The 23,654-nt window shown below is 49.3% G+C and overlaps 2 protein-coding genes across 6 annotated transcripts in view; one reads left to right on the top strand and one right to left on the bottom strand.

Annotated features, from left to right (window-relative positions):
• PICK1 (protein interacting with PRKCA 1) overlaps window positions 1–11,329 on the top strand; it is a 33,842-nt gene extending 22,513 nt beyond the window's left edge. For 3 of the 5 annotated variants that reach the window (XM_065047396.1, XM_065047402.1, XM_065047422.1), the window contains 12 exons: window positions 910–1,001; window positions 1,765–1,876; window positions 2,806–2,934; window positions 3,060–3,126; window positions 4,435–4,524; window positions 4,940–4,993; window positions 5,104–5,166; window positions 5,355–5,488; window positions 6,270–6,362; window positions 7,356–7,406; window positions 8,884–9,028; window positions 9,288–11,329. In XM_065047396.1, the coding sequence (XP_064903468.1) occupies window positions 961–1,001; window positions 1,765–1,876; window positions 2,806–2,934; window positions 3,060–3,126; window positions 4,435–4,524; window positions 4,940–4,993; window positions 5,104–5,166; window positions 5,355–5,488; window positions 6,270–6,362; window positions 7,356–7,406; window positions 8,884–9,028; window positions 9,288–9,526 (1,218 nt within the window). In that variant the 5' untranslated portion in view covers window positions 910–960 and the 3' untranslated portion in view covers window positions 9,527–11,329. Of the gene's footprint in view, window position 1; window positions 179–909; window positions 1,002–1,764; window positions 1,877–2,805; window positions 2,935–3,059; window positions 3,127–4,434; window positions 4,525–4,939; window positions 4,994–5,103; window positions 5,167–5,354; window positions 5,489–6,269; window positions 6,363–7,355; window positions 7,407–8,883; window positions 9,029–9,287 lie in introns of those variants that run through there. The other 2 variants (XM_065047411.1, XM_065047418.1) reach the window with 2 other exon arrangements.
• Window positions 11,330–13,534: 2,205 nt separating this feature from the next.
• Window positions 13,535–22,955, bottom strand: SLC16A8 (solute carrier family 16 member 8). The gene is made up of 5 exons (XM_005514689.4): window positions 22,281–22,955; window positions 18,556–18,792; window positions 17,901–18,044; window positions 16,577–17,440; window positions 13,535–14,314 (listed from the first exon to the last, which is right to left on the bottom strand). Exons 2-5 carry the CDS (start codon window positions 18,782–18,784, stop codon window positions 13,920–13,922), a joined length of 1,632 nt encoding a protein of 543 aa, XP_005514746.2. The 5' UTR covers window positions 18,785–18,792; window positions 22,281–22,955; the 3' UTR covers window positions 13,535–13,919.
• Between the last annotated feature and the right edge of the window lie 699 nt (window positions 22,956–23,654).

Here is a 23,654-nt window from a genome sequence, read left to right as displayed (position 1 = left end):
CGGCGACCGTGTCTGTGGGGGAGGGGCTGGGGGTCCCGCTCCCCCTCCCCCTCCCGGGCTCTGTCAGGGCGATCCCCCCGAAACGGCCGTGCCAGCGCCCGCTGCCCCTCCGTACCCTCGGGGCTGAGGCCTCGGGCCGCCGGGACGTCCCGTTGTCAGGGCCCTGTGCTGCTGCGCGGTGCGGGCCCAGCCCGGTGGGCGGGCGGGCGGGGGCCGGCGGGCACGCTGGGAGCACGCAGCGGCAACGGGCTGTGCCTGAGGTGCCAGGCCAGGTGTCAGTGGAGCCCTCGGCAGCCGGTGCGGTTGGACGTGTCGGTCACTGCCTCGGGCGGCCGCTGCCACCGCGAGGGGAGCCGCTGTCACCCCGCTTTTGGTGCTGCCAAAAAACCGCATCTGCTAAATAGAAAATTAAACAGGGGGGTTTGTCTGTGGGGAAGTAACGATGCTTTTTGTGAAAATCAGTTGCGAAAAGCTTTGCATAGCCTCCCAAGATAGGAGATGAGCATCAAAAGGTGACATGACTTGCTCTGAAGTCAAGAACGAACCAGAGGTGTTTAGCAGAAGTAGGAGATAAACTAAATATCTGTGGCAGCCAGGATGCTGGGCAGGTAGCGCGTGTGGAGAAGCAGCTTCCAAACTGACCATGTGTTGGTCTGTGCTTTGGAGATACTGCACGTGGGCAGGTGTCGAAGCACGCATCGTTGAAACCTGAGGGCTTTCTCCTGTTTCATTCCAAGCAGAGCATCAGAGACACTTGACATGTTTTGTGTCTTTGATATAAGAACAGAAACTACGATGTGAAGTTCAAAAAAAAAAAGAGGAGCTGGGGATTGACAAGGGTGACAGGTTGATTCTCTGCTGTTTTCTTTTGAGATCACTGGTTTATTGGGGTTTATTCTTTCTTCCCAGGAAGTTTGGAATAAGCAGTTTCAGGTGAACAGGCTCCACTTAACTAAAGCAATGTTTGCAGATTTGGACTATGATATTGAAGAAGATAAGCTGTGAGTATTTCACTTTTCCTGTTTTTTGCTAACAATAGAAATAGTCTTTGCAGCCAAGACCTAATGGGAGCGGATAAGTTTACCTGCTCCTGACGCTGTGTGCTGAAAGGTCAGATTTACTGTTCAGTCCTGATTTCTTGCTCCCTCTGGGGACTGGGGGTGAGGCATTGCTGTGCTGGTGAGCAGAGGAGAGCACTTTCTATTGCTCTGCAGTGGCTACTCTGCATTTCTGACTGCAAAGTAGTGCAGACACATCTTCTGTAAATTAGTGACCTTAGCTAGAGAAAAGAATATTTACAATGGAGGAAAGATAATAAGAAGCAGGAATCAGTGGAGAGAAACTCTGGACTCCTTAGGTCTGTAAGGAGAACAACACTGGCATTTCCTGAGCAAGTAAAAGGTCTGATGATATTAGCAATGAATTTGACATGGAGCACTTGTATCTCATTTACACCGTGCAAGTTTCTTCTCACTCCAGCACTAAGAGCAGCTGAAACACTCTCCAAAACATGGTAGAGTTTCCTCAGTGCCTAGCAATGGATGAGGGTGTTTCTCCCACCCCTAATCCTTGCATGCAAGTCTCAAAAAATAGCCCAGAAGGTCCTTCTGCTGGCCAGTGCTGATAGACTCTATGGTGGAGATACTGAATTCAAATGTGTGACACCTGTTATGTTTTCAGTTTGTGTTGGCTCAGACACCAGAGCCATTTCAGACACGTGCAGCTCTGCCTACTGTGTTACCCATTCACCTGCTCTCTTTCTAGGGGCATCCCCACTGTACCTGGGACGGTGACCCTGAAGAAGGACTCTCAGAACCTGATTGGGATCAGCATTGGGGGAGGAGCACAGTACTGCCCCTGTCTCTACATTGTCCAGGTGGGCACTTGGGGAGGAAGAATAAGTTACCTTTGTAAAACAGTGTTCACCTGGGAGGTGGGAAGTGTGGAGAGCCCAGTGTTGTTTGTCTCAACGTGGGAGACATCATCTTATTTTCCAGGGAATGAGGGCTATGAAGATGATCAGGGCCTAGAGCACCTTTCTTATGAAAAGAGACTGAGAGAGCTGGGTCTGTTCAGCCTGGAGAAGAGAAGAAAAGGCTGAGAGGGGATCTCATCAATGTTTATAAATATCTCAAGGGTGGGTGTCAAGAGGATGGGATCAGACTCCTTTCAGTGGTGCCCAATGATAGGATGAGGGGCAACACGCACAGACTGAAGCACAGGGGATTCCATCTGAATATGAGGAGAAACTTCTTTACTTTGAGGGTGCCAGAGCACTGGAACAGGCTGCCCAGAGAGGCTGTGGAGTCTCCTTCTCTGGAGACATTCAAAACCCACCCGGATGCATTCCTGTGCAATCTACTCTAGGTGAACCTGCTTTAGCAGGTGGGTTGGACTAGATGATCTCCAGAGGTCCCTTCCAACCCCAACCATTCTGTGATTCTGTGAGGTTTCCTTACCCTAGTACCTAATAGGTGTGGAAGAATTAAATTAAGGCCTCTGAAATTATACTTCTCCTTGGAGAGCGTATTAGAATTGACAGGGGGAAGCAGTGTGACATTCTCAACATCAATAAATCCTGTGCTTGAGGAGCTACATCTTGGAGGCAAGGACTTCCCGAGAAAACAAGATGATCTGCCTGCCTCTTAGTTAGGAAAGGGGAAAAATCGTGGCTTCGCCATGAACAAAATACAACTGAGTTAAGTAGAAGGGATGTAATGGTCCCTTTTTTGTTGTTTAGCCCCGTATTCGCCCTTCTCTTCCTCTTGATTCAAGAGTACCTGTGCTGTTTCTCTTCTCCGCTAGGTATTTGATAACACCCCAGCAGCCTTGGATGGCACCGTAGCAGCTGGTGATGAGATCACGGGAGTGAACGGCAAGTCTGTCAAAGGGAAGACCAAAGTGGAGGTGGCCAAGATGATACAGATGGTAAAGGTGAGAGGTAGGAGGGGGAAACTGGAGCTTCCGGGTTGTAGTTTGCGGTTTATTGTCCACTGGTAAAGGAAGACACTGTTACTTGCTTCCAGCACAGCAGTTTTGGATTTGGTCTCTTTCTCCAGGGAGAAGTGACAATACACTACAACAAGCTTCAGGCTGACCCAAAGCAGGGCAAGTCTTTGGATATCGGTAAGACTGGTTTCTTTCTCCCTAGACTGTTAAAGTGACACAGGGTGGGAGGGTGTGAAAGATTGGTCCCAGCTAAAAACAAAGTAAAATTCTGGTCCCATTCTTCCTCTTAACTCAGTCATTTTCAAATGAATACTGTCAAAGAGAATTACAGGTTTAATAGAATCTTTCCCTGACTTCTCAAAGCAGTCTTGAAAGTCAAATTGAGGCTTGACTTGTTGCAGGAGGCTTGCTTTTCCTTGCTGTGTTTAGCATGGATGATGAAACTCAACTAGATAATAATTTAATTTATTTATTTTTAATACATGCTAGTTATGCTGACCTATTAAGATTTTCAGCTATACACAGAAATCTGTCTGTTGAAAAACACTGGTTGCAGTTTCTCAGCTTGGAGAACAGTGATGAAATATCTGTCTACATTGAGTTTTGTACAACCATGAATTTTATAGTAGATAGGGGAGGCTTTATTTCTAAAACAAAGTGTGTTTATTGAACTATACCTACACAGCAGTCTCCTTGATATGGTCTATATTTCTCACTTTACTAAAAAAATCTATCTGTTTTTTTTGCTTTCATTTTTTTTTTGTGGTGATTAAGTTGCTAATGAATTGATAGGGGTTCAGGATAATGGGGAGGAATTAGATGGATTTCTGGGGAAACTGAAGTGTGGTGGGAATGTGTTTTTTTCCAGAGATGCTGAACACTGTGACTTCAGCTGAGTTCTTGAGAGCTGCAGGCACTTGGCACCCCTGCAAGTTTGCCTCTAAATAAATATAGCTGAGTCATCTGATTCCAAAGAGGACATAATTGCCTCTTGTAATTTGCAGGTTATGACCACCAAAGACAGAAAGGAATTCCATCAAGGGGTGACAAAAGGGTTTAATTAAGATCCAAAAGATAAAAGTAAGCAAAGGGATAACTTTGAGCATTAAATCCTATTTGTCTTGCTTTCAGGCTTGTCTCTTGACTTCAGCTGAAGTAATACAGCAAGTAGCATAAGGAAAGTTTAGTTCCAAATATCATGATAGGTAGCTTATAGTGAAGTTATTTGTTAGAATAGTCTTCCAAAAGAAACACTGAAGCCCTATTGGGTGAAGTTACAGGATGTGAGAGTGGAACAGACGGGCAAGATAGAGGATGTGCTATGCATGGCTTGACTGAACATGTAGTTTCTATGGTTTTCTTCTTCTGTTTGCTGCCTCAAGAGTGGGTTAGGTCCAGTGAGAAACCAATGAAGTACACTAGAGAGCTTTTCATGCCCACAGAAATTACTCTGAGCCTGGTTTGCAACTCTCTTTTGACCTTTAGTATTGAAGAAGGTAAAGCATCGACTGGTAGAGAACATGAGCTCAGGGACAGCGGATGCTCTGGGGTTAAGCCGGGCCATACTTTGCAATGGTAAGTATTGTCCAGGAGGACATTTTCGTAAGGCAACACTTACCCTCTTGTGCTTACCAGCTTTTAAAAGTTACTTGCATGTTCCACGTTATTCCTTCATAATTCTTTCCTTCTGCTGTGCCTCGCTATTGTGATTGCCTCTGCCCTATCCTGTCTCTGGGGCCATTTAAATGTTAGCTAAATTCAAATTAATTTAAAGTGGGCAATGAGTGCTGATAGGTGATGACACCACTCTGTAAAACTGATTGGCAGTTATTTTAAAAGCTTCCTGTGTTGGACCAGGGGACAGGCTTTAGAGATGAGGGAAATTTGAATGAAAAAATATTAAACTGGTGTTTTTGCAGTCTGTCAGGTATTAACCATGTCCTGGATTTGACTGTTTTAATTCTGTATTCTGATTCTTGTTTCCGTTTAGATGGACTGGTGAAGAGATTAGAGGAGCTGGAGAGGACTGCAGAGCTATACAAAGGTAAACTGTGTCATCCATCAGACACCAGGTGGGAGAGAAAGATTGTTATGTTATGCCTGTGTTATGTTTCAGTGAAATGACTAAAATGCTTTTTCTGGTTTCCACCACAGGCTTGACAGAGCACACGAAGAGTCTTCTCAGAGCTTTTTTTGAGCTGTCTCAGACACATAGAGGTAAAGAATCTTGAGTGAAGGGAGCAGACATTGAAAACATGCCCTGCCAACTTCTGGTCTTTAGGGAATATGTAGAATTATTCCTCAGCTACCTGCAAGGTTATGTGAAGGAGTGGTAGTAACTGGAGGCAAGGTTCTTCTTCAGGGCCAACTTCTTTCATCTGTTTGTATTTGTTACCCTCATCCAGCATTTGGAGACGTTTTCTCTGTCATTGGTGTACGGGAGCCACAACCAGCTGCCAGTGAAGCCTTTATAAAATTTGCTGATGCCCATCGCAACATTGAGAAGTTTGGGATTCACCTTCTGAAAACCATTAAGCCGGTAAAGAATTAACCATAGGAGTAAAGGGTCTGGAGAAGAGGGGAATCTAGAAAGACAGAAGCCTGTCTTTGAAGGTGTGGTCTTAATTTCGGGAAGAACTGTCTTTGCTTTCCTTCAGTGAAATCTGTTCATAAAGAACCTAAGAGGTTACATATTGAATATATCAGTCATGTGCCTTTGACTTTTTCACATGAGTACATTCCTCTCATTTTCTATTGGGGATGAGAAGGTAGTTTGTCCAGTGTAGTCCCTAGAGCCCTTTCCCTGATAGTGGTACCCATAGTTAAAAGAACATCACTAAACTTAAAAGAGTTTAGATGAACAGTCCAGGAACAATTTAAGAATTTCAGTCAGTATACTTGAGTGAGAGTCTCCTGGGGATCTGCCCACTTAGTTTAACAAAGAGAGTATTAAATTTTTATTTGAGCACCACTTTCAGTGCCACGTTGGATGTACAGCATTGGGTAGTGGGCCATTGAGGCAGGGAAGGTGGTTTCCAGGACTAATTGAAAATGAAACAAGATTATGTTGAAGAAGACAAATTCAGACCGGAAGTGAGGCGTGGATTCCTAACGCTGGAGCCACTTGCCAGTGACTGTAACAGACGCTCTAATCATGGCAATTCTGAGTCAAGATCAAACATTTTCTTTCAGATACACTCTAGTTAAAAAGTGTTCACTCGAGGCAGCCTCATGACCCATGCTGGTTAGAAGGTTGCACTTGATGAATTGTAGTCGTGCTTTTTGGTCTGACATTCAGCAACAGGATGTTTGCTTTGCAGATGCTCACTGACTTGAACACATATCTGAATAAAGCCATTCCTGACACAAGGCTGACTATCAAAAAATACCTGGATGTCAAGTTTGAATATTTGGTGAGTCGCTGGTTTGTTTTTTGTTTTGTTTTATTTTTAGTGCTGGTTGAAGTTCTGTTCCATAGAAGCTTAGCCTGAGGGTCACATATAGCCTATACAGCCACATGTCCATCCTTCCACGGTCCATGTGAGAATGCAGTATTTTTTCCAATTCTTTGTTGCCAGATTACTCAGATTCAAACACCAAATAGTTCTCAGTGGTAAGAGAGATCTCCCAGAACCCAATTGACTTATTTTCTACAACACCAAATTAATTTTGTTATTTATTTGTAAAGGGTTCCTATGCAACTTGTATTCTTGAACTCCCCTAAATAGCTCACCAGCCTCAGAGTCCATATTTTCAGGGAGTTTTGCATAGTCTTTCTTTAGCTAGGTTAAACCACTGTCAAATCATGTTTGTTTCCATTTAGGCTATGCTTTTTTTTTTTTACCCTTCTCCATTCCATTTACTGCTTGTTTTCTATGCCCCCAAAATAGTGCATCTGTTTGGTAGCTGTAGGAATCTATTTCCTTTTATCTGTTGAGAAAATTATTTGGAGCTGCAGCCCTAAGGCAAGTGGATATGTCACCATCTCTTCCCACATCAATCCTTCCCACAATTAATCTCTTTTTTTTTTAATCTATTTATTCCCTCCACATACTTTTCTGGTACTGCGTTTTCCTGAACAGTAGATGAATGCAGGATTTTTCTTTTACTAGGTTATATTTATCTAAAGTATTTGCTCCTGCAATATAAATAGTAAGCACATTGTCTCTTCCTCACTGTTTTCTCTTCCTGTCTTTCTTTAAATACATTTTCTTTCCACCTGGGATGTTTAATATACTCTGATCCCAGTGTGCTTTCCTCAGTGGCCCTCGCTGTAGCGTTGAAGGAAGGCTTGAAATGATACAACCCAGTGGCTGTGGGTGATGGTGAAATTGCTTCTAATTCTTAACATTTCTTTCTTGTTTTGCTTTTTTTTTTTTTTTTTAATTATTTTAAATTCTCTGAAGTCTTACTGCCTGAAAGTCAAAGAGATGGATGATGAAGAGTACAGCTGCATTGTGAGTACTGGTACTGTGGCAATAACTGCATACTCCATTTTTGCAGCATCCCTATACACACTGCCTTGTGATTACAAAAGCGTTTCTGTGCCTGTGTGCACCCGAGCTAGTGAACGCACACTAAGAATTATGCAAATTTGTGCTTAATATATTAGAAATTGGAGACCCATAAATGCTACCTGGGAAACTCTGCCAATAACTGTTGTGAAGCACTGTTGCTGTGGCGTAGTAAAAGGACCAGACTTCTCTGCAGCTTGTTTGCTCGGTGGTTGCCTGTCTCAGCGTTTAAGTAATATTAGCTTGTGGAAGGAGGATTAAGGTGTTATCTTCACAGATTCCATTTGTGTGTAGTGCACAGCTTATCATTAATGCTGGACTTGTTTCTGAGAAATGGAGGTTTAGCTTCTCTAGCAAAACGTATGTGAAAGCTGCGTCTGTAGTTGAAGAAAATGGATTAAAGGATCTCTCTTAACAGTAGGGTTTTTTTTATAAAAACAAGTAATATAAAATCAGAGGACTTCCGAAAAAAAACCTGGCGACTTTCTCCAGTAACAGTTTAGTGTCTGTTTTAGAGTTTTACAATTGTAATCTTTAGCTGCTCTGTTTAAGATAAGTTAATGGTGTCCCCCACATGCTGAATTTCCCTGTATAAAAGTAAAATCTTGTTTTATCCTAGGTATTGATCTCAGAGCAGGGATTTGAATTTTTGGAATGCCTAGTTCTTAGTGCCAGGAAGGAATAAAACTTTCCTAATGCAACACTTAATTATATCTTTCCTGCTAAATGGAAAGAAAAGAATCCCAGTCTTGCATAATGACATTTTGGGTTTTGGCGCATGCGGTGTGCGTTACCAAGCCATAGTCAGTAGCACAGATTTTTATATATGTTATGTTTACAGGTGCAAGGGAGGAATGCTGTTTTCCTGACAGACCTACCCCCTTTCTCTCAAAACTGTTTTGTGGACAATGTATAGGTCCGTCCCTGCTCATTTCCAGCTTTGTGTCTGGATGGTTGTAGATACCACCGGGTTCCCTTTGTAGTTGTATAATATGTCACGTAATCAATATAGGGTGAAACTTGCAGAGGAGTGCAGATGTTTTTGTGTGATTAGTATAAATTAATATATCCCTTAGACCCTAGACTTGTTTGTTCATAATATGTGTCTTAATAGTTCAGATTAGATGCCATTCCACTTCCCCATGCTAGGCTGAAAGGTGCCTGTCCTATTGTCTTTGCTTAGTGTAGTGATGCTTTTCTTCATGGTGGTTGGTGTGGTTTTGGCCTTCAAAATGGCTCATTGCCTGCCAGTTGCTGACATGGCTCAGCCTTACTCATGTTTCCTACTTCCTAATTGCAGTTCCAGTGAGCCTGAGAGGGCTGTAATAACCCAAGGTCATTGTGAGTCCACATCAGGAGGAGAACTCTGTATACAAGCACTGTTGAGGAGGTCTCTAAATTGGCACCGTGTTTTTGGCAGGCTCTGAATGAACCCCTCTACCGGGTCAGCACTGGGAACTATGAATACCGCCTTATCCTGCGTTGCCGGCAGGAGGCTCGCACACGCTTCGCCAAGATGAGGAAGGATGTGCTAGAGAAGATAGAGCTCCTGGACCAGAAGCACGGTGAGTACCACTGTTGTGTCCAGCACCCGAAGGGCTCAGGCAGACACAGCTTTGGCCTTTATGCTCCTTCATCTCCGTTCAGAAGTCTTTGCTGAAGAACCCTTCTGCGGCTGTGCCCGAGACAACCACCCTCGGGCCGAAAGGCTTTAATGCGTAGGAGATTGTATCTAATGCTACCGAGGGAGGCTTGATCACAGCCTTCACACTGTTTGGGAAGGGGGTTTTCACCTAATTTGTTCCCAACGTGTCTCCGCTACAGTGCAGGACATCGTGTTCCAGCTCCAGCGTTTCGTCTCCACGATGTCCAAGTACTACGACGACTGCTACGCCGTCCTCCGAGATGCAGACGTCTTTCCCATTGAGGTGGACCTTGCCCGCACTACTCTCAACTATGGGCAGGACACGTACATGGACGGGGCAGAAGAAGAAGGAGGAAGCGAGAGAGAGGGTAGCGGGAAGGAGGACGCAAATGGTGAAAAGCTCATTGATGATGCCTGACTGTGTTGGCATGGCCAGAGGAAAGACTTTGCAGACTGTTATAAAAACATGTATTTCACATGGCAATTCATCCTCCGTGATTTCTGTGTATGTGCAGCCTGGGATTCCTCCTCTGCTTCGGGTCGGGGTAGCTGGTTGGATTGGGACCAACCTCTGCTTTCCTCTCTCTTCCCTTGCTTGTTTGCCTGGATATTACTTGTTCCCCCAGAGACTTCTGCTGCCCAACTTGGGTACCGAGGTGTGAGGATGATCCACTACCACACCACCACGTGACTCTGTGTGCAGGCAGGGCACTGCTGAGCATGTGGGGTGCACCACTCTCCTCTGGCACATGGAAGCCAGTCAGACATCTGGAGATGATTACAAATTGCAAGAACAGCCCCCTTCTGTCCTCTCCTTGTGCTATGGGAAAGTGCTAGCACCAGCATTGGCTTTTTTACCCCACTGCTCGCAGTTTTCGAACTTCCCATTCTCTGGCCTATTTGAAGCTTCCTTGTCTCTCCCATGGGCTGCAGGACTGATTTTTGTAGGAGGATCACTCCCACCACTGCCACATCTTTGCACCACATTTTAAGAAACAGGAGCAAGTCCGAACTGGTGCCTAGAACTGGTGGTGGCACATGTGATCTGATCACCACCTCCACCCAAGGGGCTGCTGGAGGCTCTCAAAGCAGGGGCTGGTATCATAGAATCATAGAATACCAGTCTGGAAAGGACCACAAGGATCATCTGGTCCAGCCTTTTCCAACCAGTCCATGCTGGGCTGCTGCAACCTTGCTGCAAAGGTTTAGAAGTCTCGTCCCTGACCACCATCTTCTTCATCGTCCCTGAGCTCCTGCCCAGCTGGCACCACATGCACACTTCATAGCTATAGCCCAGGGGGTGTTCCAGCTCCAGCTGGAGCAGGGCTCGAATCTTGCAGGATGTGGCTCTGTCCCTCTCTGGGGGAGAGGAGGGACCTGGCTCAGGAAGAAGCCCTCCTGCTTGGCAGAGATGATGAGGTAAAGGTGCTTGTCTGAGGCAGAGAGGTTCCTGGGAATACCTGCAAAGGTGCAGGTATTTCTTTTTCCTCTTTCACTTCTGTTGTGGCTCTTTGCGATGGACAATAATGAAATGTGCTTCTTGAGGAAGTGCAGCCAGTCCTGCACACTCTTTTCTTGTGCAGGTGCCAGGAGGAGACACCTGAGAACCACAAAGGAGATATCCCATCCTTAAACTAGAGGAGAGAGGCGGGAAGCTTTATGGAGAGAAAAAGACGTGGCCTGTAGGCAGAGGCTTTGAGGTTTTTTAGTGCAAAGCGTGAATAGCCCACCCACTCCTGCTCTCCTCACGTCTCTGCACAACCATTTTGTGCTGCCTCTGGGCCAGCCAGAAGCAGCAGCAAACATCCCATTCCCCAGCACAAGGGAAGGGGGAAGGAAAACCAAGGTCGGTGAGGCTGCTTCCCTCCTCCTTCCTTTTCTCTTCCCCTCCCTCCCTCCCTCCTTGTGGGCCAGATTCAGGTGGCACTTTCCCTTTTAGCAGGCAGCACAACTGCCAGGAGTGGTGTGCTTCTCAGAGGCCAGGGTTTTGACTTCTCTGTCATTACATTCCGGTGGTAGTGAGAGAAGTTATTTAAAGGGCATTAATTTATGATTGAGATGTTTGTTTTGTTTTTTTTTTCTCTTTGATTTGTTTTTTTGGAGCTTAGTCATCTCTGTGGGTGCCTGGAAGAAAGCCATTTGTGGTCAGGCTGCTCTGGAAGCTTTAAATGGACTCTGGTGTACTGATTGTTGTCTCTAATAAAGAAAAATGTGACATTTCGTTTCCTGTCTGTCATGGGTTTTCCTTAGAAATTTGTTTACTCATGCTCCATGGTTCTAATCTTAAAATATGGTGATGGGAAGATGGGTGTCATGTGCTGGCCATTTTTACTCTTGCTTGTACTGGTGGGTAATCTCTGTGCCAAGCTGATGTGGTCACTGCAGCACAGGTTATAAATGCTGGAGCAAGACCAGTCCTCCATGGACTGCCACATTCTCTGCATCTTGGCTTCCCAGGTAAACACCAGCCTTGTAAAGCCACCAGCTGCCTGAGTCCTGTGCAGTGGCATCCCAGCACCCCGCCAGGGCCAGCTTCTCCACACAGCTCAGCTGTTGCATCACAAGCTTGAGCTGATGCTTAAGTCCCTGATCCTCTTTCAGAGCTGCTTGCTGTGCCAAAATATGGAGCAGTTTAGAGGAACAGAAAAAAAATGCTTCAGCAGAGCCTGCCTGACAGCCAACAACATGAAGTGGAAGGCAGTGTAGCCAGGTTTTTGGCTACCTGGCTGGTGGAGGGGAAGAGAGAGGGGTGGGTGTCTCACAGCACCGTCTGTAGTGAGATCTTGTGCCCTAAGGGCTTTTACATGCTTTTGTGAAAAGATTTAAGAGCAGAGGCTTAGTGGGAAATGTTGATTGGTGACAAGGAAACAGAGGGGACCTTGTTCTAGTGACCTGCCTGGTGCTGAGAAGGGCAGTTGTTTTCAGATTGTGGACCTTGGACCTCTGCGAAGTTGTGGGTGACTTCTTGGGGGAGGTATTGGTGGATGAGGACAAGCTGGCCTGGGGAAACAGGGGCTAGGGTTTGCTGTGGAAGGAGCTGTGGAACAACTTGGTCAAGCAGAGCAGAAACTGTGATCTTACTTTGTGGGAGGGGAGAACAAGTCTGCAAAGCATTGAATGAATGCATGTGGGGCTCCATCACCCTTGCTGCTGCTTCTCATTCTGCCAGAGCTTTGTGTCTGGGGTTTGTCATGGTGCTTAGCCTGATTTGGGGTGTTTCTAAGGGGATTTGAATAGGAAAAAGCCCAAAGTCACCACTGTGACTGGCTCACAACGGTGGTGTTAGTCATGGTGGGGCATGCTCCATGGGCTTTAGCTTCTTCCCACCCTCATTTTCCAGTTCCTATGTCTTTTCTTAAAATGGCACTCTTCAGCACCTTTGCTTTTCTTGTCATTTACTGCTCTTTGCTCAGGAGCATCTAAAATGAAACACTTTCCTTTGTGTCCCTGTACCCTCATTGGATTTAAATGGCCTTAATAATCCTGCAGGCTTTGCGTATTACCCATTAATTTTTAGTCAGTCTTGTCTGCAATGAAACACCCATTTTGAAGGTCCCATGAGCTGCATTCCCTGTAGCCCTCTGCTTCGTTTTTGATCCCTCGCTCTAGTCACAGGTGCCCCCAGGGTCTCCGAGGTGAAGCAGTTGAGGAAAGCGGAAGGAAGGGCTTTGGCCGCGGGTGTTTATAAAAGATCCAGTCCTAAAGCAGATTAAGAGTGGTTTAAGCACGCCAGGGAAGGTTGTTCTCTCTGAAATGAGAAATCCACCCCTGCAGCGGGGGTGAGGGGGTCATGCCTGCCTTGCAACGTGCTCCAACACCCTCATTAGTAGCACCCAGGAGCTTCAGCTTAGTTCTTCTGCCTTACCTTTGATTCCTTTATGTAAGGGGGTTTTCTCTGTTTAAAAGGAAAATACACACATGCCTGGTGCCATTCAGGCTGAGCAGATAATCAGCTGGGACACACTTATTTACCTGTGCTGAAAGTCCACCCCCATAAGGCTGAATTGTTCCCTTCACGGGTCAACAGGACTCACTTCAGCCCAGATAAAGCTGGCGCGCTGCTATTCCTGGCAGCGAGGCTCTGTCTCGTGGCTGCTCGCCTAATGGCATTAGGCTTGCTTAGATTTCTTCCTTTTGCACCCTGGCAGCAGCCTCTAGCCCAGCGCTTCCCTACTGGGAAAAACAGCATCATGTGCCACAGCCCCAAATTTACCCCCCACAAAGGATGCTCCAGACAGAGGTGGTCCGAGCCGGTGTCCCACCAGTTTGGCAGTGCCCAAAGGTGTTTCAAGAGACACAGTGTCTGCCCCCATGCTGGCTGATAGCTATGGATTACACCGCCTCGCAAACTTGCTGCCAGCTCGCCTGGCGCTATCCCGACCATGGAAGTGGGGCGGAGGAAACACTGACACCAGACCAAAGCATACCAGATCTGATTACAAAGAGTCTCTAATTGTTTGTGTTCTGTATTGTGACAACGCAGAAGGAAAGGGGAAGTCCTTGGCAGTCTCTTCAAAAGACTTTCTCCAGGGCTGGTTTGGAAGTGAGGAAAGAAGATTTGTTTTTTTCTTTTTGGTGTTTGGGCTGCTCTGAGCCTGTGTTGTACCAGCACGGGTGCAGGATGCAAGTAGATGTATCACTGGGTAGGTATGTGGATGTATGTACATAAGGACCAGCTGTTCTTATACCTCTCCCTCTTACTTCCATCTGCTTTTGTGTCAACTTTCTCCACCCCACATCCCACCTACCCGCCCATGCTGATGTGCATGCAAACAAGGCCAGTTTTATACGTGCCCGTTCCTCTGCCCTGGCTAAAAACTGTCCCTCTCCACCGTCTGGTCAGCATTGCAGCCATCTCGTGCCAACACCTCCCCGTCCCCCGCGGGACACCCGCCTCCCTCCCCGCTCTGCTCATCTGCCACATGGTTGGCCTCCTCGCTGGCTGCCACCATGGCGTTGTCAGTGCTGTGGGCTGGCTGGTGGTTGTCACTGCTGTGCTCCTCAGCTTCCTGCACATCAGACTCTGCTTCCTCGGTGTCACTCCCGCCGCCCACGGAGGGGTTGTTTTCTGGGGGAGGCTCCTTCTTCTTCCCACGGTTCAGGCAGCAGTAGGTGGCCATGGCCAGGAAGAGAGCGGAGAGCACCACCTCTGAGCCTGCCAGGTAGAAGATCACCTCGTAGTTCTTGAGAGCATCAACCAGGCGGCCTGATGGTTGGAGAAGAGATGAGACAGTTAGCCTCAGCCTACGTGCTCCTGCATGCACAGGTGGGTAGCACCTGCTTTTGGCTGAGGACCCATTTCTCAAGGGAATACCTAAATATCTAAAAATTACCCTGGGCAAGAACCAAACTGTGCCACAAGGAGAAGTACTGTAAGAGTGTGGGTTTGGTGTTTTTTCTTGTTTGAACAAGGTTAAATAATTGTGACACATTGATGTTATGCTCCTGCATCATGGCGGGCCACCTTCTTCTTGTCAAGGTGAGACTAGCCTCTGAGGGCCTGGCTTGACTAGTCTCAGAAAAGAAACAAAATTTGAGAAGCCATTACTATTTCTTAAGTTATCATGTCAGGAAAACATTCAGAGAAGAAACATCTATTTGGCAGAGAAATCCCTTTAGCTGGCCCACACCTGATCATGTCTCTGCCAAGGACATGTTCTCAATGCATCTTCTGAATGCACCAGGGCTGGCCATGGAGGTAGAGCTCCCAGTCCTTGGTGCTGGAGACCATGAGCAGCCACCCTGCTGCAATCAGGGTGGAACGTACTGAGCAAGGACAGGGCATGGTGACCAGAGGCTTCATCCCAGTCCCCCGTGCTCCTGACTGCGCGTGTGGACCCTGATCCCTGCTGCACTACGGGGCACGGAGGTGCCTCCCAGAGCAGTCATGGGAGGCACACAGCAAATTCCTCAGTGGGTGAATGAGTCCCTGTTCACTCCAGCCAGCCAGCAAGCAGGGAGCCTGCGTGCACTGCATGTGTGTGTGCAGCTTATCCTGTGCCAAACGCCCCTCAGCCCCACAGCGCAGGAAGCAGCTCAGGAGGATTACACCAAACAAAGCCACTTTGTTCAGCCCCCCTCTTCCAGCCGAGCACTGCTCTCCCGACTCCGAGCCGTGGGGTTGCCAGCTCACTCAAGCTTCCCGTACCATGGGGGTCCTTCAGCAGCAAGTCTCCGTGGGGGGAAGGTGGGAACTGCACTTGGCTCCCCCCAACATCATTCTTTGGTGACCCTGAACTGTCTGTGTCCCATTGGGCATGTGCATGGTGCCGAGGCACAGCAGGAGAGCTAAGGGATGTCCCCCATCACCATCCACTGGTTAAATCCCCTTCTCCCACCATGATCTCTCTGCAGCTGCTTCTGAGACACACACTTCTTGGCGCTCCCTGGCCTGGGACTGCCAACTGCCCCACAGGTGGTAAGACATGAATTATTGTTAGCATCAAGAGGGTCTTCTCTTGGCCACCAATTTTTACGTTGAGAGCTGGGTGGAGTTGCTGATGGCAGGTTTTGCTCTAAACTGGTGGTATGTGCTGGGGAAAAGATCATTCACACAGAGGTGTTCACTGATGGGCTTTAGCCCACATGTTGCAGCTGAAGGAAGGGAGCGCAGGAAGCGACAGGATGGATTTGTGCATGGTCTGTCTCTGACCCTCCCTCGCAAATCACACATTCAGGGAACTGCACTTCATTTGGAAATGATCCTTTGACACGATTTGGCTTTCTCAGATACTTAACAGTAACCTATACCAACCTCTTGGGTGAATGGTCTCTCCCCATTCAACTGCCTGTTTATGGGCTGTTTGTGGGGCATGGACCTTACCAGGGTCTGTGGCCTAGACTAGACTAGTTGAGAAGCTATAAGTGTCTTAATCCTCTTAAAAATAAAGTAACAGCAAATGCCTCAGGTGGCTCTACAAACTGTTTTAAGTTGATTGACACCAAAACGCCTTGGGACTATGGTCAACACAAATTGAGACCATTATTCACAGCACCAATCAAAAGGCCATGGACACCAAGGAGCACCTGAAAGATCCTCACCTTGTTCTACCAAAGGCTTGCCTGCAGTATGTGCCTGACTCTTCCCATATCATGATTTTATGCAACATTTGCAGTGAAGGCAGAGGTCTGAATCCCAGCATGGAAGAGAGGGAAGTGTTCCTGATCGGGACTGAGGGACACTGGAAGTCATGCCATGCCACTCTGGGTAGCCCTACAGCTGCCATCACTTGGGTGTTCTGAGCAAAGCAGAGAGAGAAATACCACTTTCTATCTTCTGCCCCTGTTCAGATTCAGTGTTGTGCATGGAGTGAGGCTGGGGGCTTTCACTTCAGATCTCAGCTTCCATGGGAAATTTGAAGTTGAGAAATAGGGTCTTTCTTGAAGTACTGTGCCCATGCCCAATACCTGCAATACTGTGGAATGGCAGCCAAAAAACATCACCTGTGTTTTGCAACAAGACACCTACCTGCAGAGGGCGGACCGATGAGCACAGCAAAAGCCTCAATAAGTAGGACAAGCCCAATAGCACTGGAGAACTTCTGGGACCCAACAATGGCCATCAGCACCTCAAACTGCAGTGCCCCCACCATGCCGTAAGAGATGCCAAAAAAGACGCAGAAGATGACCAGCCCCGTGTAGTTGCTAGCCCTGGCGCTGCAGATGTCTGTCAAGCCGTTGAAGAGCATGGAGAAGCTGAACAGGTACGCCACATGAGGACGGACCCACTTCAACCCTGCCACCATGCCACAGGCTGGGCGAGCAAAGATGTCTATGAAACCGATGATGGAGAGCAAGAATGCAGCCTCTGTGTCTGGTACACCTGTGTCCTTGGCATAGTTAACCAGCAATATGGGGGGCACAAAGAGACCCAAGACCAGGATGAACTTTGAAATAGTGTAAATTATAAACCCTCGATTGGAAAAGATACTAAAATCCAGAAGCTTCTTTCCTTTCCTGGGCTTCTTCTTGGCTTTCTTGGCTTTCTTGGTTCCATCAGCGGTGCTGATTCCCTCCTCTGATTTCCCTCCTATGGGCAGCATCTCCTTGGCTTCATATTTGTCCTGAGTCTTCTCCATCTTCCGCTTCATGCCCATGTCCAGGGGTCTCATGACTGCCCCACAAGTGCAGCAATTGAGCAGAAGGCCCCCCATGATAAGGAACCCTCCTCGCCAACCAAACTTCTCCAGCAGCACTTGCCCCAGTGGAGAAAGAGAGGAAAGGAAGACAGGGCTCCCAGCAGCAGCCAGTCCATTGGCAAGAGGCCGGCGCTTGTCAAAGTAGGTGCCCAGCATGATCAGTGAGGGCTGGAAGTTCAACGCCATACCCAGACCTACATGAGGGCGAGAGCAAGAGTGCAAGAACATGAGACATGGTTCGCAACAAGCTGAAAACTCCCCTCAGACTATCCTAGTTCTGAAGTCCCAAGATGGGATTCTTGTGTGCTTGAATCACATAACTGTGGCCATGTTTAGACAGGACCTGTGGCTTAAACATGAACTTTGCCTCTCTCTCCTACCACTATGTACTGATGCCGCCCCACTTGCCATGATCACTGAGCATCACTTATGTTCTTTCTGTCCCTCTCCCCTCAAGCAAAGGCCCTGCCTGTTTACATCCAACTGATGCATCTCTCACAGGTCCAGGACTAGATGCCTCCTGTGAACAGGTGTGAATAGATGAGGGGGACCCGATGCTAGACATGGCAATACTAAAGGGAGATACAACATGATCTTGGCTTTTCCCCTCATAAGTCTGTGTCCCTTTCACCCCTCAACTCCTGGGTCTCTCACCTGTTAGCACACCAGCTGTAAGATAAAGCTCGATGATGTTGGTGGTAAAAGATGCTAGGATCATTCCAGCAGAAGCTAGGAGCCCACCAATGAGCATCACAGGCCGGCAGCCAAACTGGTTCACCATGATGCTGCATATTGGTCCTGGGAGGAAGCAGAGGAGACAGAGTAGGAGACCAGGAGGAGACAAGACAACTGAGAAGGGGCAGCCAGCCCAAGCAGGGCACTCAGGGGAGATGAAACACTAATGATGGAGATCACTGCTTGGCTGCTGACACATACATCTGTTGGGCCTGGCCAAGGGCAAGGGGCTGTGGTGTGGAGACCTCTGCTTTGCCATGCCTTCAGCCCCCTGTTCCCTGGGAACAAGACAGGTTGGTGCCATAGGAGCAGTACTTCAGCAATGGAGCAAAGCTCATATCAAGTGTCTGAGAGGCAGGTGGGGTGACCCCTGAGGTCTCCTGGCACAGAGGAAACAGGGACATGAAATGCAGCACACTTCTAGAAGAGATGCGGTGGGACAATTGCATTCTGCATGTTGGTTCATGACCATGACAAGGAAAATTAGGAGAGCCCATGAGGACACGGTCTGCAAGCAGGGCCGTGAAAGGCACTAGCTGGGGAGGGGTGCGGGGGAAGTGTGTCCAAGCATCACCTGTCCCATAGAGCATGGCCAGCATGATGGAGGAGATCCAGGCTGTGTCACTGTAGCCCACGTGGAAATCCTTCATGAGCTCCTTGAAGTAGACACTGACGGCTTTCGGGAAGGCATAGGAGAAGCCGGTGATCACAAAGCAGCCAAGGAGCACGATCCAGCCCCAGCCACCATCTGGGGGCTTCACAGGAGCTGGGAGTTGCCCTTCTTCTGGATCAGCTCTCCCCATCGTCTAGCCTGGAAGCGGAAAGGCAGAGCAGGAGGAGGCAGGGCAACAGAGAGAGAAAGAGACGTTTTCAGGCATTGCAAGAAGAGTACAGCAGGCAAACATTTACTACAAGGTTTGTCTCCATGTCCACCATCTCAAAGATCCAAGAGCCTCACTGGGGGACCACATCATCTCTCTGCACCTTCATCCTGCCAGGCAAGGCAGGATTGCTTCAGGGTGCGAGGTCAAGCCACAGCTGGGCAGAGGTGGGGAGGTGGGCTCCCTCTGGGCAGCCCACAGCTCTGTAACCCCTGATCAGATGCAGCCAGGCAGGGCCACGGCTCCCAGCTGAGACCAGAGAGCTGCACCTGACGTGGTGGGGCATCAGGATCTGCAGCATCTCACTTGCTCCGCATCCGGCTTTGCCTAAAGGCTGGTGCAAGGTGAAAGCCAGCAAGGTGAACCCTGCCAGGCTCTCAAGATCTTCCTCTGAGCCTCTCCCCTCCCGGTTTGCTCCAGCTGTTAGCCTCCCAGGACCTGCCCTGCTAGAGATGGCTCCAGCAGTGGGGCACCGGAGGTCCATTAACCCTACTGTGCCACCTCCCTCACCCTCCCTTCCCCACTGCGGGGGGCCAGATTTGAGAGATGCGTGAAGGGCAAGAGCACAGCCAAGTCTGGTGGCGGTGGTTATTTGCATGCCAGAGAGATTAGGTCTCTGTACCTACACCGAGGGGCCGGAACTAAGCCTGAGCGGGGGGAAAGAGGGAATTAGGGGGGATGTCTTGTGAGTCGCTCTCAGGGCTGTTAAGCTGCCCAGGAATTTTGCTCCAGTTGGCTGCTGTGGGTCTGTTTTTCTCATTTCTCCCTTAGGCACCAGGTCTCTGCCATTCCCCTTCCAGAACCTTTGGCCTCACTTTCTTGATCAGACAGGCTTGTTTTCACACCTATATGCAAAAAACCAATACTGGCCTTTGATTACAGATGCTCTTAAGTCGGTGGGACTTTGAGCTGGACTTTGCTGGGTCCAGTTTGCACTATCACTGTCCTGTTGGCAGTATGTCCGCAGTGTGGGTTCTCTCCCTTGGCTGAAGGAGCTATGAGATGTCAGCAATGTCCCCATCCCTTGGCACTAGCAGTCATGGGAAATGCCAGCACTCATACACTGACTGGACACTGCCAAGGGGACAAGGACACTCCGATGGATGGTGCACACAGGGCTAGAACCTGGGAGCTTTGGATCGGGGTGTGTTTCTCAAGGTGGTCCCTCTTCTTTGTGTCTTCCGAGCAATGAGGACAAGTTGCCTTGATTCCCATAGCACTGCTGTTGCTCAGCAAGTTAAACAAGTGCAAATCCGTTAGGCAAAAGCACAGATGGGGCAGAGTTCAGGCAAAGGGTCCTTGCTAGGCAAGAGTTGGCCCTACTGTGCAACAGCCCTGAATCTTGCAGAAGAGGAGGGTGACTGGTCTTTCTGAGGCTGCAGGAGGCTCAGTGTGCAGAGCCAAGGCTGGAAACAGGGCTGGGCAGAGTCCTGAGAGGGATCTGAAACCACACTTCAGGGGATGCTCGAGGAGGGACTTGCAAGACAAGACAGCTAGGCCACTTCTGGAGCCCTTCACAAGGGATGTGGCACCTGCACCCACAGCGCATTGACATGAGGAGGCACAAAATGGTCTTGTCTGGTTGGTTTTAGACTGGTGCCTGAGCCATGTTTGGCTGTGGAGGGATGGGTGGGATTGGTGTCACCAGCCAATCACAGTGGTCCCTCCCTTTCCCCTCTGAGGGGGACCCTTGCTCCTGAAAACATGTGAGGGTTTGTTCATGTCAGCACACAGGCATCTGCCACCGCCACAGGTCTCCACAGCAGACACCCCCGAACTTCAGAACCCATTAGCCATGAAAAAAGGGAGCAGGATCTGGGTCTGAGCGTGGATTGGGGCAGCTCCTCTTCTGTATGGCCACATCCTAACAGCTCTCCGGCTGAACAGCTCTCCTCATCAGCCCAGGTCTCAGGGACTGTGGCCAAGGGGCAGAGGCATGAAATGAGAACAGGGTGCTATAAAGACACTTTCAAGGCAAAGAATCACTGCCAGAATGAAAAAATAATTATACACGCTACAGACATCCATATCCTCCTTCTCTCTCCCCTTTCTGGTGTTATCTGCATCACTAGCACCTGGACAGCTAGACTGAACAGCCTCGCTCAGCTTCTACCATTACCCACCCGCTGCTCCTCTCCTGTTCCACCTGACTGAGAAGCCAGGTACAGCTGTACAAAAGGTGACCTGCTGCAAAAATGCAACAATTTCTCCATCAGTGCTGGTTCTCTGTCTCTGCACCATCTGCACATTGCTACCTCAAATAGGAGCAACTGAAACCAAACACACCCTGAACCTTTCTACACAATCCCTCTCCCTGCCTTGCTCTTCTTGTTCTCATCTTGCTCCACAAATCAAATGAATCAGTCAAACCATTGCAATTAATGTGGTGTTTGTTTTTTTTTTTTCTCCAGCTACCTAGCAGGAAAATATTTGTCCATCTGTGGCATTCTATTCAGGCACTTCTGTAGTATCATCTATCAATGATGAATCCAGTGTTTGATTTTGAATAGCACATTAGACAAATATCCATCAGTTCTGCTGGAGTCTGGAGCTGGATGGGTACCTCTGCAGGAGCCACGTGCTTGGTGCTACAGAACTCTGCAGCAAGGCAGGAAGGGGCTTTCACCTGCCTGCAGATAGATGTTGGCTGAAAAAGATGAGGTGCACCAGAAGAGCTCACCTGTGGAGATGCCTCCAAGGACAATGTGCTATAGCGCAGCTCTGCTGGAGATTTATCCCAGCTCTGAGCCAGATGTTTCAGAGCTGCCTTGTTCCTAACACTGCGGCAGATATGCTAGCTCTTCTGCTCGCGGCTGCACACAGTGGTCACCATTTTTACCTGGCACCTGCTGTTGCATACTTTACAGCTTGCTGTTATTTTCTCTTCACTTAAGGAGCTTTATTCACAGGTAAAAATACCACATGTAAGTTCACGCACACCTAAAAGCTCATCAGCATGGGCACCTGCCCTTCCTTGTGCATCCCACGCAGGTGGCCCAGAGCAGGCACTGTCACAGAGCAGGCTGCAGGTGGGCACCAGAAGACTTGTGCCAACACCAGAAGTCACAAGCCTGGGCTGGGAGGGTGAAAGCCACAGCAGGTTCAGCCACAGCTGCCAGTCCCTGGACGCACACAAAGAACAGAGCAGCCAGTGCTGGATGATGCCCAGCAAAGCCCTGCTGTGCCAGGCAAGCTGCGTCCAGGAGGGTCCACACAAATGCTGGCGTGGCTCCTGGTGCCTCCACACAGTACAGATGGGGTGGGAGGGTCTGTTTATTAAATGCAAGGGCCAGAATTTGTGCCAGCAGCCTCTCCAACCCACAGACAACACCCTGGGAAAGCATTCATTAAACAAGTGGGACGAGCTGTCCCCTTGGCAGCCGGTACCAGGATAGAATCATCCCTCCACGCCACTGACCTGTGTAATGAAGAGACAACCTCCTGAGCACAGGCTGAGCCTCTGAGGGCTGAGCGCTCTCTTCTCCCTGCGGCTGGTGCTTCCTGGCTCTGGATGAGGGCACCCGGTTAGATGGTCCTGCTGGCTCTTTGCTCCATGGTGGGCACGCTGTCAGCCAGGCACAGGGCAATGCCTGCAGGAATCCAGAACCCGTCAAGCGGTTTCTTGCGCCCTGCTCCTTCCTTGAGGCAACTATGTCCTCTCTAGACAGCTAATCCCCCTCTCAGCCTGCTTTCCTCCAGCTCCAGTGCTGCCCAGCAAAGCTGCTTGTGGCTGATCCGGTGGGACACCCTGCGTGGGGGACCCCCTTGCCTCCTGCGGGTGCAGGTAGTGCCCCACGGTGCTCCCAGTGTGGACGTGGGTCAGCAGCCGCTAATGGTTTCAGGTTGGCAGAGACTGGCGGGTGCTGAGCGGGCAGAAAGCACTTCTCCACTTTTAAGAGGCTTTTCCAGCCAATGGGGAGGAGGTGGCTGCCTGCCGCAGCCCGAATCCCCCGAATCCCCCGGTAATCCCGCTGCCCAGGGACTCCTTGCCTTTCCCCCAGCAGAGTGGGGCAGGCAGGAGGGAGCAGACAGAGAAGGGCTGAGGCAGGAGGAAGCAGGGAGAGAGTGGAGGGTACTGGTGATGGATCCAGCCAGGAAGGAGGGCAGCGGATCATGAGAACATGAGCTAATGCTTCATTAAGGGGCACAATGGGGGAAGGAGCCCCCCATGGCTTCCTCAGCCACCAGCAAGAAGGATGGAGAAGAGCTGGTCTGGCTTTGCAGGGCATGTGCTCAGCAGAGAAGGAAGACAAGGTGGAGCGACCAAGGAATTGCCACCATCCATGGCTCGAAGTGCCAGAGGCAGCCTGCTCCTGGCAGCTCACAAACCTCCCAGAACAAAGCCCCTCAGCAGGTGCCACCCAAAAGAGGGTCTGGTGGGCACTGGGGACAAGCAAGCCTCTGGTTACACATGGGGGAACCTGGTTTACTTCCAGGGACGGGGGTCCAGGCTCAGTCCAGGTGGGGCTTTGGGGAGGGAATGGCCCAGGCTGTAAACCCTCAAAGCCCCTCAGCCTCCTGGCAGCAGGGGGGCAGGCTGCAGGGGCTTTGCAACACTCACAGCCGGGGTTTAATTTCTATTAATAAGGCTAATCGGCTAAAGCCCTGGCCATTGCTCACGCTCCCTCCCTCACCGCATCTCCCATGAGGGCTCCCCCATCACATGTAGGTGCTTCCCTGGCAGCAGGGCCAGGCTGGTGAGGCTCCCCACAGGTCCCGGGGCAACAGCCCCGGGGTGCCCCTGGCGCACACTGCCCGTCGGAGGTCGGAGGGCAAGGAGAAGATGGCTGCC

This window comes from Columba livia, chromosome 1 (genome assembly GCF_036013475.1).
Source record: "Columba livia isolate bColLiv1 breed racing homer chromosome 1, bColLiv1.pat.W.v2, whole genome shotgun sequence".
Classification (NCBI taxonomy): Eukaryota; Metazoa; Chordata; class Aves; order Columbiformes; family Columbidae; genus Columba; species Columba livia.
The sequence above is the reverse complement of the archived record's forward strand: the minus strand, read 5'-3'. Positions and strand labels throughout refer to the sequence as shown.

What these genes read in the sequence shown, in the direction of transcription:
- SLC16A8 (XM_005514689.4), bottom strand. Translation starts at nt 18,784, where the DNA reads ATGGGGAGAGCTGATCCAGAAGAAGGGCAACTCCCAGCTCCTGTGAAG. An exon ending in GGCCATGCTCTATGGGACAG is followed by an intron (nt 18,045 to 18,555) that starts GTGATGCTTGGA and finishes GCTTCCTCCCAG; the next exon opens with GACCAATATGCAGCATCATG. An exon ending in TACAGCTGGTGTGCTAACAG is followed by an intron (nt 17,441 to 17,900) that starts GTGAGAGACCCA and finishes GCCCTCATGTAG; the next exon opens with GTCTGGGTATGGCGTTGAAC.